At 41.6% G+C, this 20,006-nt stretch overlaps 1 protein-coding gene across 1 annotated transcript in view; it reads right to left on the bottom strand.

Moving 5' to 3' along the window:
- Prkar2b (protein kinase cAMP-dependent type II regulatory subunit beta) overlaps positions 1-20,006 on the bottom strand; it is a 100,508-nt gene that overhangs the window by 61,138 nt on the left and 19,364 nt on the right. The window contains exon 2 of the mRNA XM_048415451.3: positions 18,606-18,641. Coding sequence (XP_048271408.1) covers positions 18,606-18,641 — 36 coding nt within the window. The remainder of the gene's footprint in view (positions 1-18,605; positions 18,642-20,006) is intronic.

Below are 20,006 nucleotides of genomic sequence, written 5' to 3'. Positions count from 1 at the left end.
GTACCTGAATGGCTTGGGCACAAGCTTCGCCTTCCTCATTCTTAACAGTTTAGAAAAATGCACAGTGTCTTGCAAACAATACACAGTGTGATTGTTAATTTAACTAAAACGATAGCACCATAACCAACCATATTATAAAGCCATCATTTCTGTAGTTATGAAAATATAATCATTCCACACAATCACAATTACCTTATCTTTTTTTAACAGAAAACCACAGTCCTCTTATAAAATGGAAGTACTTACGAACTTAAAAAAATCAGATTTTAAAGTGTAATTATTTTATTTTGTATAGTGTGATGGAAACAAGTGGTTGTTTGCTTAAGAAAATAACATTATAAATAGATTCTAAGAGGGCTGGAAAGAAGGCTCAGTTGTTAAGAGCGCTTGCTGCTTTTCCAGAGGAACTCATTTTGGTCCCATCATGCACTACATATAACAGCAGCTTGAGAGATCTGACGCCCTCTTCTGGCCTCTGAGGGTACCTGCATACAAATGGTGCATCCACACATGAACACAAACACAAACACAGATAAACACTAAAACCTTTTTTTAACTTAAAAAAATGGCTTCTAAGATGAAAGGCTGACCTTGAATCCCCACGATATCTCTTTAAAGATACTGACATAAAAGTAAAGTATTATTTCTTCTCTGGGAATTCTTCCTTCAGTGGCTGGATGAATTGCTAGGCAAGATAATGGTCCCATTCGTCTAAAAGAACAATGACATCTGTCCTATAGTGCTTTTTCTTGTCATTCTGCATGAAGTAAGAGTCTACTGCAAACAACAGTGTTTCTCAAGAGAGAAAGATGCACATCCAAAGGGGTCACCTGCAGTCACACTGGCAAGTGGGAAAACAGGAGGAGTGAGCATCCAGGAGCGCTGGGTTTGCCTTCTCTTTCATTTGCAAGTGAGTGTGCCAACAGAGACAATGATGCAGACCTTTAGACAGGCAGGCAGGAAGGCAGGCAGGTGCAGGCAAAGACCCATCCCCCCCCCCCCCCCCCACACCCACACTCCACACCATACCAAATATATTCACAGAGTTAATGAAGCTGAAGGACGTTCATCCGGCCTTTCTCTGGAACCTGTATCCCTCTCCCTGACCCCCTTTCCTAAAACCTAACAGGATCTATCCACCTGCTGGCTGGGAAAAAAAAAAAAAAAACTTCTAGATTGTCCATAAAATTGGTGCTTGTTTTCTGAAAGACATCTCAAAACAAGGATGTTAAGAACATGTTTACTTAGGGACAAGATGTTAGTGGGCAGTACGCCTTTCGTCTCTACATCTAAATAACACACCTCATAAAGGCCACCTTATAATTTCATTTTTATCCTTCAGATAAGAGGAGTAAGGAAAGCAGCCCGTGTTTCTTGCGTACTACTTAAACTTTACTTTGTTGCAAATGGCACCCTTGAAACAATGTAAATCAGAAAGCCACAGAACATGTGCATAGCCATTGCAGAGCCACCTAAGCAGGACTCTGTTAGCAAACCAAACAGGCACCCACATCCCTCTGCCAGGTGTGACTGTCCTTCTCCTAAGCCAACACCATCTGTCCTCCTCTCCCACGGAAGCTTAGGTGTGAATACCTTTGCAAACTTTACTTCACTCTGATTCATTCTGAAGTTCTTTCCTGTGATACAAAGACCCAGCTTTACCTGACGCCCCATGAACAGGGAGTAACTCAGGCTACTGCAGACAATGTGTCTCCCCAGCTATTGCTGACAGATTGCCAACTGTCAATGTTCACAGCATCTTGTGTTCAGACCACTAGCACAGTGTCTAGAAGCCACTGTCCTACACCTGGAGGCCGCACTCACTCTATTTTACCTTTCTGATGCACACTTTTCTCCAAGTCATGTCTTCCTACAGTCACCAGGGACTTCAGGAACTGATTAATATCCTGTGGCGAGAATCAGACTAATTCATATAAAAGCAAGTTTCTATTTCTTTTACCTGCAAGACAAGGTCTCTCTGAACAGGCCAATAGGCCACACTGGATCCAATCTCTTGATTCTCCCTTTCATCTCCAAGTGCTCGGACTGCTGCTGGCAGGCACCGCTATGCCCAGCGACATCAACTTTCCAGTTGCTGATAATGACCAATTAGACCACAGTGTGACCGAGACTGCCCTACTGTGCATGTTTCCTGTCCTGAACTTGCTCCTTTCCCTCTTGAGGACGGACCACTGCTTGGCACCCCTGAAAACAGCTCTGAGATCTACCTTCCCAGAGGCAGCCACGCTAAACAGAAATCCCTCCTCTTCATCAAGGCTTTACCGGCTTTTGTTTGTTTGGAGGGAGACAAGCAGCCAGACCTCAGAACAGAGACTTCGTAATAATTGCATATTACAACCACTATAAGCCCAGTGCTCTTCTATAAAAAACGGAGCCACCCCTGGGTATATGCTCATTGTTGAAAGAACTCTGGCATGCCACGCACAACTGTGCAAACAGTATATCTGAATCTCCGTCTTGTCCCTCCCACTGGTTGCTATGTAACCAAGGCAAAGATTTGGCCAGTGAATATGTTTATCTTAGCTCTGTTCTAGAATAGTGCCTGTTATATAGAGTTCCTTTAAAGAATAAGTCATTCCAGCTGACCTGAAGTAGTGGGAGCTCATGGACTCAAGACAGACAGCTGGGGAGCCTGTATGAGACCTACCTAGGCCCTCTGCATGTGCGTGACAACTTATGTAGCTTGGTCTGTTTGTGGGGCCCCTAGCAGTGGGATCAGGACCTGATCCTGTCTCATGAGCTGGCTTTTGGGAACCCATTCCCCATGTTAGGTTGCCTTGACCATCAAGATGCAGGGGGAGGAGCTTGGTCCTGCCTCAACTTGATGGGCCATGCTTTGTTGACTCCCATGAGAGGCCTGCTCATTTCTGAATGGAGAGGAAGAGGAGTGGATGGAGGGAAGGGGGGAGGTGGGAGGAAAGGTAGTGGGGGGAAGTAACAGGAGGAGGGGAGGGAAACTGTGGTCAGTATATAAAATAAATGAAAAAAAAGTTAAATCACTAACACAAAAACACTTAGAAAAGTTCCTAGCTTGAGGTAAGCAGCCAGCAAGTGATTAACTATTATGTCACTTGAAGTATTTCCCTTTGAAATGCTAGGCTTTGATTATATCACGAGTTTGTAGACAAAGTGGACTCAAATGATGGAACTTGTTTTTTCAATATAAACTATCTTTACCACACGCCATACCATATTACTAATGTCCTTAGTCGTTTTGAGATTTTAAAAAACAGACAGAAATAAAGGCAGTACTTGATGAATGAGCACACTTTTCTGAAGTGTCTAAGACATTGTCAAGGTCCCAAAAGGGACAAATGGCTACCCCGGTGCCTACTGGTACATTGGAGTGTATGCTGGTCTCTGGGTTCCTCAGTATCATGAATCCTGTTAGAGAGTCCATGTTGATATCCTGGCTCTTTTCACTCTGCTGCCTGCCTTAAACTTCTCCAGCTCATGGGTTTCCCTTCCTTGGCTTCTCTTTCCCAATAACCCTGCCATTTCAGCCATGCGCTCACTCTCTTTTGTCCTCTCTTTGTCCTCCTCTCTCGCTCTCCCTCTCTCTCTTCTCATGGCCTGGGCCAATCTGCTGGCCATGCTTACTGTCTATTACTTTCTCTCCAGGCTCTGGACTCTTCCAGATGCTTCTGGCTGTACTCCCTCATACCTTAAAAACAAACAGAAAGAAGGAAGGAAGGAAGGAAAGAAGGAAGGAAGGAAGGAAGGAAGGAAGGAAGGAAGGAAGGAAGGAAGGAAGGAAGGAAGGAAGGAAAGAGAAGTTCTCCTAAACCAGATCTTGGAACAACCATGTCCTCATTTTACACAAACATGATTTGTGCAAACGCACAGGTATTTATTTCACCTTTCTGTTACAGTCAGTTTACAATTAAATCAAACATAAAAGGATTTGTACTATCAAGATAATACAACTACTTGTATTATCGGAGGTGCATATGTCCCTAAAAGGTGCAAATTATAACAGCAACACTTTCCGACATTTGGGTAAAGTTCTCTTGCAGTTGTAGATAATGACACTATGACTATTATTTTAAATGCCATATGGTATACGTGATCTTAATACACATGAAACTGTGAGACAGGCACAGAATGCCAAGTTCCATGTAGTCTCATGAGGACATGATACTCATTTCTACTAGTCCATCTCATATCTGACCAGCACCTCTTACCATGACCACTGGGTTCCTCATGAGCAGATTCCAGTTGTATAATCATTAGCTCCAACCTCTAAGGCAGAATGCTCATCCAATAATGCCTTCTGAATTTTGGCTAAGATTTAAGACCTTAATTCTGGGTTCAAGTGTTTACTCTGGGACATGAGCTAAAACCCAACAGTTACTATGTGTTTCTTCCACTTTAAGACCATAATTAACCATGTTTGAAGAAGCAGAGGTCATTACATGACTATGAGGGTTTTCCAATACGGGAAATACATTAATATAATTTATCTGATTGTCATCTTGTAACGAAGGAGAAACCAATGATTATGTAGACATTATGAAGACATTCGACTCATTCTACTCATTTTTAAAAACCTTAGTAGTATTAATAATGCTTAGCAAGCATACACCATAGTCTCATAAATGAACAATACTCTGTGAACAGGCGTTTCCGCCACTACATTTTTAACAGTATTAGACTGGTGTCTGGATACTAAGCAATCCTCTCAAGGTCAAGTACTTAGTGAGCAGCTGGGCAGCGCAGATCTGAATTCACAGTTTAGGAGCCCCAGAGCCCAAACACAAATGAGAAATGAAGAAAGAGACGGAACAGGCCACTCAACGTAACTCCAGGTGGCAAATGGTGAGCACAGAGGCTTTAGTACTGGTAAATAAGGAAATACCAACTGAGTACTGACCTGTAAAATTGGAAACATGCAAGTGTTCTGTAACACTGCTCCACACTATATTAAATGCAAGGAAGGAAGATGAATTAGTGTTCTGTTTTATAGGGCATCTGACAACATCTGGACAAATTTCCCACTCTCACAACTTCGGCTAAGCAATTCCACTTCTACATACATCAAGTATGAATGTATTTTTTTATGGCACAATTATACAGCACCATATTGTGCCTAGACTCTAAACTCCGCTGTTGCAGAACACTGATCGAATGAAATTCTGTTTAGTAGTGTACTGATCACACCTACAATGGCATCAATATGGATGCCCAGGATTCCAGCGGGGGAAAGTATTAATACTTCAGCTTTATAGTAGGAAATAGGACCTCATCATTAAAAGACCAAAATTAAATTCAAAAAAAGATTCTAATTCACTGTTACTGACAATACAGAAGCTGGGAATAATTTCAAATTTAAACATTAAAATGGAGAGGCCAAGTCCCAACTCTCACACAGTCTCACCCCTTATACCTCCTCCCCGTGCCTTATCTCTTTTCTCAGTCATCAGACCACATCTACTATCTAACATTACAGCTGTTAGACTACTTACAAGGCTTGTTACACCTGTTTCTATATTATACAAACAGATGGAAGTGGGCTGATGCATCTTTTATAGGATCCGCATTACAAAGGAATGTGATAGTTAATAATTACAATGCTGTAAATCAATCAAGCATGACACATTCAGACTTTAGTGTCATCCTTGGGTATCTCCTATACCATTAACTTACTGTTTGGCTTGAAGAACGTGAAGGGTACATAAACTAAGCATGTGCCTTTAATCCTGTCCCTCAGAGGGAGGAACAAGTGGATCTCTGTGAGTTCAAGGCTACCCCGGTCTACATAGCTAGTTCCAGGCCAGTCAGACTACAAAGAAACCCTGTCTTAAAAACAAACTAACAAAAAGAGTATGCATATAAATTCAATTGAATTTTCCAGATAATAAGGTTTTATTCGCCTTCTTGAGGGAGAAATAAAGATTAATAATAAATCTGAATAAAATGTAAACAAACAATTTCTAGAAACATAGGTAAGGATATGTTTAGATATTCAGTATCATAATTTCAACATCACAGTACATTTTCAATAATTTGAATAATAATGTGGTATTTTCAGATTTCTAAAATGTTGTAAAGGAAACTGGGTAACAGTGAAATTTAAATTGAAATTAATCGGAATCAGTTACTTTAACTAAAAACATAAATATGCAAACCCATTAATTCAGAGCACAGAAAATTTAGCGATGAACAGGACAAAATTCAAAGAACGTATTTAAAATAGTAGAAATACCTATAACCCTATTAATATTAACACTAATTTAACTTTCTCACCTATAGGAGCCTATATAGAAAAAACAATGCTAGCAATAGAATTTATTCAACAAATGCTTTTGATGTGTTGGAATTTACCATAAGAATATTTAACGTGATTTTAACATTCAGGATGAAAACCACGATGGAAAACAGCTGCAAACTGGAAGGACAGAGCGTAAGCTCAGAAAGAACAAGGTCAGCGCCGCATAAACCAGGCATGGAGACACACACAAGAGACACCAGAATTCACACTCAGGAGGCAAAGGCAGGAGGATCTGAAGCCCAAGGGCATCCTTGGCGACCTAATGATGCTGAGGCCCGAGTTACATGAGACTCTGTCTCAAAAAAGAAAAGCTAGAAGTGGTCTGACTTGTTTCCTGTGAACAGTCACAAATACCTGCATGATTTGATGATGAAGTATGCAACAATTTTACAGTTCTATTGCCCCTACTCCTGTTTAATAAAATATCTGAAACTATTTTGACTCGGTATTTCAATAATACTGAAGATAAAAAGAATATGACCTTAGGCATAACCCTGGGAACTGAATCACTCTTTGTGCTTTCAATTTCTATGCCTATTAAACAGAGATGGTCTAAAATTCCCCTGTGAAGAACTGCCAGTGACTCTCCTTAGCTCCACTGGGGAAGCAGTACTGAGGATGCTGGTGGCCCACACCCGAGCCTGATTCATTTCACCAGCAACAGCACTGGCTTTCACCTACTACCACGAGGGTTCAGAACCAGCCCAACTGATCCTCCATCAAACAGTCCTTATCCTTGTGGTGATATCTTGTTTGCGCTTTAACAAATAAAGCTTGCATGAAGATCAGAGTGCAGAACTAGCCACTAATTAGCCATAGAGGCCAGGCAGTGGTGGCACACACCTTTAATCCCAGCACTTGGGAGGCAGAGGCAGAAGGATCTCTGTGGGTTCAAGGCCGGCCTGGGCTACACAAAAGTGATCCAGTCTAAAAGAGAAACAGAGTCAGGCAGCGGTGGCTCACACCTTTAATCCCAGTACTTGGGACTCATATGCCTTTAATCCTAGCACTAGGGAAGTGGAGACAGGAAGGGATATGGCTGGGGCGAGAGGAATATGAGGCAGGAGAAGATAAGAGTTTAAGCATTCAGTCCGAGGACTTGTAGAGACAGGATACCCCATTTCGTAGAGGTAAGAACTAGTAGCTAGTGTTCTGCTTCTCTGATCTTTCAGCTTTTACCCCCTAATATCTGACTCCGGGTTTTTATTATTAGGACCAATTAGAAATCGTGCTACATAGTCTCAGTAGAGAATTTTATTCTTTTACAAAGTGACAGATGAGAAAAGGTTGGGAACTGGAAATTGCTGAAAACATTTGTGACTGATGAATCATCTCTGAGTGATCTCTGCCCTCATCCTGACATGGACTTTGACCCCCTCAGCTACAACCTCCAACTCTACAACCAAACCTCCATGAAACCCATCTGAAGCAACCACTTAGCTAAAGGAAATATTTAATTTCATTTAACTCCTAACTGTAAGATATCATACCAATGTTTTTGTCAATAGTACGTAATTCTAGATTTTAAGGTCCTTGTTATTCTGGATTTTTGTTTGTTTGTTTTAAAATACACTAAATAGATCCCCCCTTGTGCTATTATAAATGTGTTATTTAAAAAACAAAACGATGTAGTCACTAGATTCACAAAATCTAAAAGTATAAATACCAAACAGAAACACAATAGAAGGTAATGGTTTATTTTAGAAAGTCACAGGGTAGACATGGTGGACAAGCTGCTTAGACCTCACAAAGCATCTAGGCAGGGGCTCAAAGTCCCACACAGCACTCGAGGTCCATGCCTCACTGTCCGTGGGGCCATGCGAGGAATATGTTAAACCACCTCGTCTACTTAGAAAGGGACGACCTGGCAAAGTATTTAAGTCTTTAAGGATATTTTTAAAATATCTAAGAGGGTCACTGTCACCTTTTTTGGTGACGGACAGTGAAGATGACCTTCACAGAGCCCTGACATGGCTTCTATGGCCAGTCTCTTAGGTGAACTGCTCTCCTTTCCATCACTATGAATACAGCACACTGTCCGTTTCTGTCTTAAAATCTTAGCTGTCTTGTTATGAACCCTTCTGTAAGATAAAAAAAAAAAAACTAACATTCTCTGTTTTGAATAACTCCTAACTAAATAAAGAAAAACACACAAAAAAGGAGGAAAAGCGGAAAGAGACCTGATGAGAGGTTGAGGCTATGCTGGGCTGTGTTTTCCTCTCTCAGGCAGTCACACTTTGTAGCCCTGGCTGGCCTGTGTGTGGAGCAGGGTGGCCATGACTCGCAGTGATCCGCCTACCTCTGCCTCCCGAATGCTGGGGCTACCGGTATGAAAGAGAATCCTGAGGACATTTAACTGAAGCATTATTTTTTTTTAAGATATCAAAAAAACTTGATTAATTGTAAATTAGAATAAAATAGCTCACGGAGCTCAGGGACTCAGAACCCAAGGATAGTATTGTTCCTTCTCTAGTTATTGGCTCAAAAGAAGCAGCTGGCAAAATGGGATAGGGAAGTGGGGTCAGGTAGCAGCATTTATACACAAGTTAAAATAGCAAGGTGAAATTTAAAAGGCAATCTCAGTTTTCAAAAAAAAACAGTCTACAGATACAGCTGATAATTTAGGGGAGAGATGTTTTTCTGTTCTTAGTTAGCTACAGAAATTTTCCACACATGCGATTACAATAAGTTAATTCAAATTTGGGGTAGTGTTAAGTCCAAAAATTATGGACTTACATACTTCAACTAACTAAAATTAAGAGCAGTAATATACAGAAGGAAAGAAACAGAATGGATATTAGGACATTTGGTTCTATTGAATTTTGAGACATCGAACTAATAAAAACACATTTAGCCCTTAGTACATGGCAGGGATTACACCCAGAGTTTTCTAATCATTCTCTTCATGAACCATCACAATAAGCAATTTTTACAGGAGACCGCTTAAGTAATTTATCCAGATCACATGGAATAACCAGTGGATCTAAGACCCTCATCACTGTCTTCCCTTGGGCTGAGCCTACAGCTAAACACTGTAAGTTCTTACTAAATATTTAATCAGTAAGTGGAAAGTAATTGCCCCACTTAGGACCTCCTTCTGCAGTTAAATATTGGGAGGTTAAAACTAGCCTTAAGTTTAGTTTAAACAAGCATTTACAGAGAATCAGTGCAACCCCACACCCCAACAGTCCAACCGTGCCTTCAACCGTGTTACTCTTGGTCATCTACATGGATGACACTTTCTCAGACATCTTTTGTTGTTGTTGTTTTGTTGTTGTTGATTTTCTTGTTTCGTTTTCTCTTTTGTTTCTTGAGATGGGGTTTCTCCGTGTAGCCCCGGCTGTTCTGAAACCCATTTTGTAGACCAGGTTAGCCTCAAACTCACAGAGATCCTCCTACCTCTGCCTCTCAAGCGCTGGGATGAAAGGCGTGCGCCACCATCACCCAGCAACAACTATATTTTTACCAAACTCATCTCTCCACTCTTGAACTTCCTCTTTGCCTGCAACTTCCTCAAGAATTCAGAGTACTTACGGCTTCATCGTCAACAATGTTGAGTGCTCTGTAGAAGTGTTGACCTGTGGGCTGTCCCGTCCACTCCTATGCTCCTTTCTAACACTTATCCCACAGAGAACCGGAGTCTACATTCTTCATAGAACATTTCTGACTGAGAACACTACTTTCCTTAGAGAGTGCCACCCCTTGTTTGCTGCAACAGGAAAGACAGCGGGGGCCTCTTAGAGTTCCCTACATTGCCATCCTTCTCCAAGATTCACGACATCAAGGTGCACATTCCGGAGTCGCCCCAACTTTACCATTGTCACCAGACACTGTCTAAGAGGCAATCCTCAATCTGCCCCAAAATTATGACATGCCCATCCTTCCCCAGCAAAATCATCTTAATCTCGAGCCTCGTTTTCACTCACATCCTTCCAACACCGTCAGTTCCCTCGTGGCTCACGTTCTGTGGGGAGTTGGGGAAGACTGGACCCAGAGCTTCACACAAGCTGGCCAAGTATGAGTAAAACTCAACGGTTTCTTTATATTGACCTCATCCAGACGGCCATGAGGGGAGGGACCTCATATATTAGAGAGTGGAGATTGGCCAAAATTAGCTAAATTACAGTATCAGGGATGTGTGTCAGTAACAGCAGCAGGAATGCATGTGTCACACACTGACATCCAAACACTAGGGCTAGGAAATGTGTGTAAGGGTAGGGATGTGTGTCAGTAACAGCAACAGGAATGCATGTGTCACACAGACATCCAAACACTAGGGCTAGGAAATGTGTGTAAGGGTAGGGATGTGTGTCAGTAACAGCAGCAGGAATGCATGTGTCACACACTGAGAGCATCCAAACACCAGGGCTAGGAAGTGTGTGTAAGGGTACATTGTAGCAAGGCTAATCAAGAGAAGCCTGTGATATACTTCCAACGAGAACAAGCTTGTGTGCCATGCAGAAGTGACAGCATATATATCACTACCTGGAACATGGCTACCATGTGCCACCTACTATAAAGGGCTCCCCACTCATTCCTGTGGCGATGCACGCTGACAAAACTCCGCTCTGGCAAAATAAAATGCTTGGTTTCTGACTAATGGATTCTTTGAACTAAATTTGTAATTTTCTTTTATGAAATATTTTTATGAGAACTTCCACATTTCCTGCAGGTCACACCAAAGCTATGACACCTAAGCTGTGGCCATCTACAAGAAGATTAAAAAACCAAAAATTTAGAAAATACTATAGAAATCTGGTAATTCTATAGAAATTCCATATTCTATAGAAGTCTATAATGGATTATAGACTAGTCTATAATACATTAGGAAAAAAAACCAAGGAAACAAATAAAGGGTTCTGTTTGTGCAGCAGAAGCCCTATACCCTAATCATATTAAGAATGGCTGTGCCAGGTCCACGTATCCATTTTATCTAGTCATGTTTTAGAAAGCCACCTGTCTTCTCGAGGCCCTCTGGTCAGCTCCAGGGCTGTGTGCTGGTAATGAGGATGCACCGTGGGCTCCATCCTTGCCAGGACATCTTCCAAGGCTCTAGGCATCTCCTGGCACAACCACTGATGCCAAGGGTCTGAGGGCATGGGACGTGCACTCCTCACCCTCCCCACAACGGCACGGGTGATCTGGTGTTACTGCCATCTTTCTTTTTTCCTGCTCTGGAAGCTCAAGCAAAACTCTGAAAAGAACTCTGAAAAAGTTCCTCAATATCCTTGAGGAAGTTTGTCAGTGTGCCTGGAATTATCAAAAATGAACCAGAAACTCAGCACTTTACCAGATGCCATCGGGGTCCAAGTCCCACATCACAACAAGACATGCAGACAACATATCTAGGAACTAACTCCTTGTCAATCAGGGCTGCTAGGGTCTGCTAAGCAGGCAAGCCAGAGATGATGAGGCAGACAGCACCAGCTCTCCTCACATGGTTTTATTGGTAAGGAAACACAGGGAAGAACATGTTTAGTACTATTGTGGGTACAGCACAGTAATCAGAAGATGAGATTGTTCTAGGGTCCTCACTGACTTCTCTCACCTAAGGGAATGCCTGGGCACCAGCTCAGATCTGGGTCCTGGGCACCACCTCCACGCCTCTTCTAGCCTTGCCCAGTGTGAGAGGTCTAGTTGTACTTTGTTGCCTTGCTAGAACTGTCTGCTTCTTGATTTCAACCCTACCTTTGCTGTCATCTTTCCATCCACCTCGTCACTAGCTGCTTTGACCCACCTGGACATGCAGTCCAGGCTCCTGAAAATCCCCCACCTTGTCACAAGACCCATGTGGCCAGCAGGCTTTTCCTATAAAACCAAAGCAAAACTGGAAAGAATCCTGGGTCCCATGGTTTCATGGATTATACACTGCATAGTTATTATAAAAATCTTGTAAGAGGAGCATTATTATCTTATACATTGTGGTAGTTTGAATAGGTATAGCCTCCACAGACTCATGAGTTTGAATGCTTGGCCCACAGGAGTGGGATTACCACTATTAGAGGTGTGGCCTTGCTGGAGTGGATGTGGTTTTGTTGGAGGAAGTGTGTCACTGTGGAGGTGGGCTTTGAGGTCTCATATGCTCAAGCTATGCCCAGTGTGGTACAATCTCCTCTGTACCTGCCTGCAGACCAAAATGTAGAACTCTCAGCTCCTCTGGCACCATGTCTGTCTGCACACAGCCAAGTCCTACCATGATAATAATGAACTAAATCTCTGCAAATGTAAGCGAGCCCCAATCAAATATTTTTTTTTAAAGAGTTGTCTGATCATGGTATCTCTTCACAGCAACAAATCCTAACTAAGAAGTCAGTACCAGGAACCTGGGTACTATTGTGATAAGCCTAACTATGCTTTCATTTGGAGGAATGCAGACCTTGGGACCTTGGAAAGCAGTGGAATCCTTTAAGTGCAGCTTAACAGGCCATAATAGTAGGAACATGGAAGACAAGGGTGCCAAGGGGGAGGTTCCAGAGGAGAAGAATTTTAGTGGCCTAGAGACCAGTCTTGTGATACTCTAGTTACTAATGTGGCTGCTTTTTGCCCTTGTCTGAAAAGTCTGCCTGAGGCTAAAGTGAAGAGTTTTGGATTAATTGCGTTTGTAAAGGAAATCTCAAAACAGCCTGGTATTGACTCTGTCAGGTGGTTATTAAGAGTTCACTCTTATGAAGATTCATAATGAAAAGAAGCAAGCTGAGCAGGGAAAAATACAAAATGTACAGACTGGGGAGAAAAGGGGCACCAGGAAGTGAAATGGAGCTAAGTCCTGTGTTCAAGAAGATAAATAGATTAAAGAAGAGCCCGGTGGAGTAAAGGGAGTGGTGACCTCAGGGCAAGACCAACTGGTGAAAATGAATTAAAGAAAAGCTTAGAGCAGGTTGTGATTGTGTGTGTCTTTAATCCAAGCACTCAGAAGGCAGAGGCAGGCAGATCTCTGAGTTCAAGGCCAGCCTGGCCTACAGAGCAAGTTCCAGAACCAAAGGAAACCATCAAAAACAGATGTAGTTAAACAAGGGGGGCATAGTCCAGGCCCAGCAAGCAGCAGAACTTGGCAGCTTTGGCCACATGATTCTGGCTTTAGATTCAAGGATAACAAAAAAGGGGTTATAGAATCTCCCTCTGCAACTAAGGCAGGCTGCTGAGGCCAGAGTGTCTCTACGTGGAGGCCTAAAGAAGCCATTGTGTGCAGCTGTGAAGGACTGCCTTGGAGAACCCAAGACGTTAGAGATGCCAGAACCCTGGGATTCCTGCTGAGAAGTTTGTTGTAGTCAACAACTGAAAATAATTGGAGATCTGAAGAACATTTTGACATCAAACAAGGAGATGTAGAGATTGGCGTTTGCCCAGCTGGTTTTCAGTCTTGGTTTGGTCCAGTATTTCCTCACTATGCTTCCTTCGCTACATTCTGGAAAGGTAAAATATATCCCATGCCATTATATGTTGGAAATGTGTAATCTGTTTTCTATTTTAATTTTAAAGGGGATTACAGTTAAGAGATTGTAAGGCTCTTACTGGGTGGAGCAGGTGGTGGTAGCACATGCCTTTAATTCCAGCACTCAGGAAGCATGGATGGATTTGAATTTCAATTTGAAGCTGGCCTGGTATACAAAATGAGTTCCAGGACAATTAGAGCTGTTATACAGAGAAACCCTATCTCAAAAACCTAAGGAAGAGAGAGAAAGGGAGATTGATTTTGCATGAATCTCAGAGGAAATTCTGAAGTCTGGACTTCTATAGACTATGGGATTTTTGAAGTTGGACTAAATGCATTTTGCATTATGTTATGCCTACAAGCCTACATAGGATTATGTGGCAGTTTCAATAGGAATGACCCTACAGACTCATGTATTTGAATGCTTGCCCCATAGGGAGTGGCACTATTAGGAGGTGTGGCCTTGTTGGAGGATGTGTGTCACCGTGGGGGTGGGCTTTGAGGTCTCATATATTCAGCAACTCTCAGAGTGGCCCAGAGTCTCCTTCTACTGCCTGTGGGTCATGATGTAGAACTCTCAACTTCTCCAGCACCATGTCTGCCTGCACACTGCCATGATAATGAAGGACTAACCTCTGAACTGTAAGCCAGCTCCAATTAAATGCTTCCCTTCAAAAGAGTTGCTGTGGCCATAGTGTCTCTTCACAGCAATAAAACTGGTAAGACATACCTGGAGAAACTGAGTGTTCAGAAAGCTACTAAGGAGCCTGAACTTTAAAAGTAATACCGAATAAAAGTAGCTATTAGCGATAGAGCACCAATATCCTTATATTCTCCATCAAATGCACAGTGTTACCAGCTCTAATGGCGCTCTTCCTGTGAGCCGTGGCCTAACGGCCTAACGTCTTCTCCTTTGTGGTTACCATGGTATCTGTCATATTATGAGTCACGGCCAGTTTCCCTGATGGGCTGTGAATTTCGCCTGGACGGCATCATGTTCCTGCATCCCTAGCAGTACACCTAGGACCCAGGAGACTCTGAGTAAATGTTGGCAGAATCAATTAGTGAACTAATTAGCGAAGTAGTATTTTCTTGGCATGTGCTGTGGAGTACAGGTGAGGATTAGCTTCTAGTGTTGTAAGGACAGACTTTACTTCAGGGCCAAAATTCAGCCCTAACTGCCGTATCTCATCAGAGAAGGCTCATGTGAGAACAGTCTGGGGGAAAATCAGGACCAGGGGTTAAAGGCTCTCACCAATGAGAAACAGACGAACACCAGGCTCTAAAATACGTCCAAAACAAGGCAAAACGTAAGTTCCCGACTCTGGATAAGATGTGAACTGCTGCTGGATGCTTCACTATTTTCTTGAGAATTAATTTTGCATTTTTTTCTTTTTACTTTCAATGTCACTTTACACACCGAGTATATGAGACTGACAACTTTAATTTCAGCTCTGAAATTTTCTTAATGTTAATTTTTAAAAAAAATAAAGAAAGTTTATCTCGATTAAAATTTACTATACAATTCCACACCCATGGCAAACATTAAAGACTGAATTATCTGTACAAAAGTCACCGTGTGCGTGTGAGCGCACGAGCACATCCGTTACAAGAAACAAGCGCTTGCTTCTTAGCACAAGACTGCTTCAGACCTAGAAAGCAATGCAGACATCAATGCAGACTCTGTGGGCAATAGCTGGACATGCTGACCAACAGTGCAATGTCTGTGCTGCCCAAGAACTCACAGCAGCTAATATGCGTCAGGAACAACCTTCAAAATGCCAGAGAAGCAAATTTTAAAAATTCTAGGAAGTCAATTTACAAAAGAGAAGAAAAACCAAGACACAAAAGTGGTTAATGGGGGGCGGGGGGAGCCCTTAGTAGGGCAACAGAAAAAGTCTGACTCTAAGGACTAGGATGCAGTATATCCAGTTAATTCCGGAGTAAGACATCGTGTAGAAAGATGTCCTTGATCTTAGCAGATATGCACTCAAATATTTAGAATTCCTGAAAGGGTCAATAAAAGATAAAATTGTGACTGGACATGATGACACTCAGGAGCCTGAGAGTCGGAGGAAAATCCTGAATTCAAAGCTAGCCTGGGCTACACAGAGACCTTCATCTCAAAAACTAAAAATATGTGTGCATATGTGTGTGGGTGTATAAAGAAAGGGAAGTGTGCAAATGTGTCAAAATAATGAATTAACAATCAAGGAATCTGGGTCAATGTGTTCATTCAGCTATTCTTTGAAATTTTCTATAAATATATTTTTTTTATAAATAAAACCTTGTGTTTAGAAAAAAGCAAAAAGAGTGACCTGCCCTCACAAGGCAAGGCATTGTCTCTGGCTGGATCTCACCCTCCCACTTTAGAAATAAAACCAACTGGAAAACACTGGTATCTGCTGGAATCCTATAATGTGCAAACAATAAAAAAGAGATACTCTGATTAAAGACTGACGTCAATGTTACGACTCCAAGGCTAACACTTTTCTCTGCTGGGCTACAGTACAATGCACCCAGCATCACCGACACTGTTGCAACACACCGAGTTTCTATCTTATTTTGTAACTAATACAGGAGTTTCTTTTTTGAATTATTATTGTAAAAGAAACAAACTCAAAGACTTCTGGATGATTTTATTTGACTGATTTTCTTTCTTATAGATTCTAGTTCTTAAGAGTTTTACAGTTTAAATTCTAAGAGGGAAATATGACTGAAATTAAACTCGACCAAAAAGACTCCTCAGGCAATCTCAGTAATTACATACAATTTTCTATATTTTTAACAAGTGATTTTTTAAAAGAAATGTTCCTTTATAAGAAGCTGAAGGAAGGCTCCTCCACTAAACTGCTTTTAAACTAACAGGATTGCAGAATTCTCTCCCTCCGCCCAGAGTACCCAAGACGTATTCTATGGTTTGCAGCCAGGAACTATATAGAAAAATTTTTGTAAGAATTATAAGAAGGCAAAATATAGATATGTAAATGATTAACTATATCCTCATTCTCCCATATACAACATTGTTGTTTTCCTAAGACATATGATTTCATTTCTCTCGGCCGAAAGACTGAAAGTGTGTATGTACAGTGAAAGACTGACCGGGGCACTCGACAAAGTACTCTTGTATTCACAATCAACATTGACCCATTCTCATAATGGTTTTCAGCACACATTATGACAATTCTGTACCTTTTAGGCTCACTGCTTTTGTTGTTGTTGTCGTTGTTGTTATTATTTTGGTTTTCTGTTTTGGGTCTTGCTTTGTTTTGAGACAGAGTTTCTCTGTGTAGCCCTGGCTATGCTAGAACTCACTCTGGAGACCAGGCTGACCTCAGACTCGCAGAGATCCACCTGCCTCTGCCTCCCGAGAGTTGGGATAAACGTCAAGTACCACTACCGCCCAGCTGGCTTATTATTATTTTATAATGATTTTTTTATTCGTTTCACTGGCATTTCCAAATGTCTGTTATCCCAGAAACGGATACATTTGATTGTATTTGCTAGTTAGTATTCCATCAGCTACATTTCCAGACAGGTCCTAATGAGATACAGTGGACTCATGCACATTTAGGGGAGGAGAGGTAAAATAATGGTGTTTGGAGAATAATCTATATACTGAGTCATCAAGTAATGATGAATACGTCATATAAAAAATACTAATGGAACCTACTCATAAACGAGCATCTCACTCATACAGTGCAGGGCAGGAAGGGGGATGATTCAAGACCCACAGCTGTTTCTACTGGAAGGACCTCACACTCAAGGGCGAGATACACAACATTGGTTACAGTTGTTTCTTCCTGGTTCCTACCATTTTGGAGAGTCATGTTTCACAGTCCTGCTCTGGATAAAGTTCAGTGCCTTGCAGACATAAACACAACCTATTCCACAGAAGGCACTAAAACCTGCATCGTGCATTAATTGTTTAAAGTAAGCATGCACTGACATTCCAGACAGCAAGGAATGGTAGCCACCCACACAGCGCAGCACACCTTCTCACTTTCCGTCATTACAGACCTGGTCACTGCGTAAAGAGTAAATGATTCCACTAACTGCTGGCAAATTAAAAAAAAAATCAGGCTTAAAGCTTTCTGAATTTTATAACACATGAGAAATTGGGCAATTTTATAAAATAAAGAACTAATTTCTAATATCTGACTCCAAAGATGAAGTGTCTGAAATATTTATCTTCTATTTTTGAGTAAAATAATTCTACTTGTACCTAAGAGGAAGAGTGCCCCCCCCCCCGAAAGTAGGTGTAGCACACCCATTAGTCTTCTCTCAGAGAAGATATTCCACAGAGTGAATTTCCAGAAAATTACGGGTCCATTTCCACACCCCAACTTCCTTTACTGAAACGGGTGTAGACAGAAATGCCTTAAACTGCATGCCCTTTTCCCATGGGTCACAGGGCCCACACTGGTCACCATTTCAGGATGCCAGGGAATATTTAAGAGAGCGTCTGAAAACATCACGTGGTTTTCTCCCGCTCTAGAGGGCTCCAGCTAAAGGTTAAAACCGCCCCCTCCTCGTTTCTAGGTCTCCTTTGCCCACTCTTTAAACCACTGCTTCTAAACCGTCCCTGATGAGTGAGGAAATCACCCAAGTAGCCGTTTTGTCAAGAGCAAGAAGAAATGTGCAGACTGAGACGAAGCCTGGGCCACCGTGGGACTTAAACATAGACTCGCGGCTTCATTAATTTTCAATTAATTCCTAATATATCATTATATCACACTGGGGTTCTTCTTAGAAAAAAGATGAACAAATAGGTTATTTTTCCCTCTTCATTATTCTTTGTACAGTTTTGTCCAATACAAATATCATCTTTAAAATGTCACCATCAGCGGTGAGTGAAGTCCGTAGGACAGTCAGACTTACCCGAGGCACGCCTTGTGAACCGGTTTATAACAGGAGCTAAAAAAAATAGCAGAATAATATGATTAGATTTTTTTTAAATCTTATTTACCCCAAACCAAGAAAGATTCAAATCAGTTAAGTAATTCCATAATTTCAATATAAACTGGAATGTATAAATAATACAAGAATAAATATAAACCATATAAAATTAAATGGTCAGAATAAAGCATTTACTACCAACAAAAGAAATAGAAATCCCTAAAGAAACATAACATAAAATCTCTGTTTCACCTATCAAATCAATCTCCCCTAAAGACTTTAAATAAAATCCCTTTGTTAAAGTACATTTATGCCACCTAACTGGAAGAGAACAAACTAGAAATGCTGCTAGGAAACAATGGGGCCACTACACCAAGGGCCAGCTAAGCTTCTGTCTTCTCAATCTGCTTTGGGAGGGGAGTCTTGAGGAAGAGCTACTAGAGAAAGGAAAAGCAACATATAACTAGACCGTTTAAGCAGTAGAAAGAAAACGAAACTGAAAATGTTTAAACTCATGCGTAGGTGAAGGACAGTCCACCCTTGCCAGTCTTAGACATCCACGACATACAATGTGCACACAGGAAGATGTGGGTATAGGCTGGGGCATGCTGCACCCACTGCTCTGTCTGTCCACGGCCTGATTCCACTCTGTTCTGGGTTTCTTCTTGGATGTGCAGACATAAATATCTCAAGAAATGAAAAAGTTTTGATGTTCTCTTAAGAGAAACGGATAAATGAGCGATTCGTGTTATGTAGAAAGGCCAGCATGTATATTCAAAAAATCATGGGTCTGCTGTGATATGTGTTAACACTTTAAGACTTCTAAAGCAGCAATTATGAAGACTGTTTATGCTACAGAGACAGAGAAGACACAATTCTTCTCCGCACTGTGGTTCCATGAAGAGTATGTTGGCACAGGAACAAGGATTTGGAGAAAGGCTATGTGAGGCAGATGCTCCAAGCTTTAAACATCATTATCTCTATGTATTTTTGATAAGGAAATGCTACAGTAAAATTTTTAAAAAGAGATAAACTTGTGGTAAATTGATCTCTCTCTCTCTCTCTCTCATTCTGCAGCAAAGCTTGAGGCTAAAAACCTAGAAACACTGCAGAAAAAAAGGAATGGAGGGCTAGAGAGGGGAGTAACTGAGTTCTGAAACTATACAGTAAGAGGTCAATGCATTTTCTTCCATGGTGCGGGAGAATTGTCTGCATTTTGTCAATCATATTTTAAATAAACGCTGATTGGCCAGGCAGGAAGTATAGGCGGGTCAACCAGACAGGAAGTAGAGGCGGGGTGAAGAGAACAGGAGTATTCTGGGAAGCAGGAAGCTCTCTCTCTGCAGTTCTGCTCAGATCACTGAAGAAGCAAGCTGTGAGCTG

Source organism: Myodes glareolus, chromosome 11, assembly GCF_982192425.1.
Source record: "Myodes glareolus chromosome 11, mMyoGla1.1, whole genome shotgun sequence".
In the NCBI taxonomy this organism is placed as follows: domain Eukaryota; kingdom Metazoa; phylum Chordata; class Mammalia; order Rodentia; family Cricetidae; genus Myodes; species Myodes glareolus.
The sequence above is the reverse complement of the archived record's forward strand: the minus strand, read 5'-3'. Positions and strand labels throughout refer to the sequence as shown.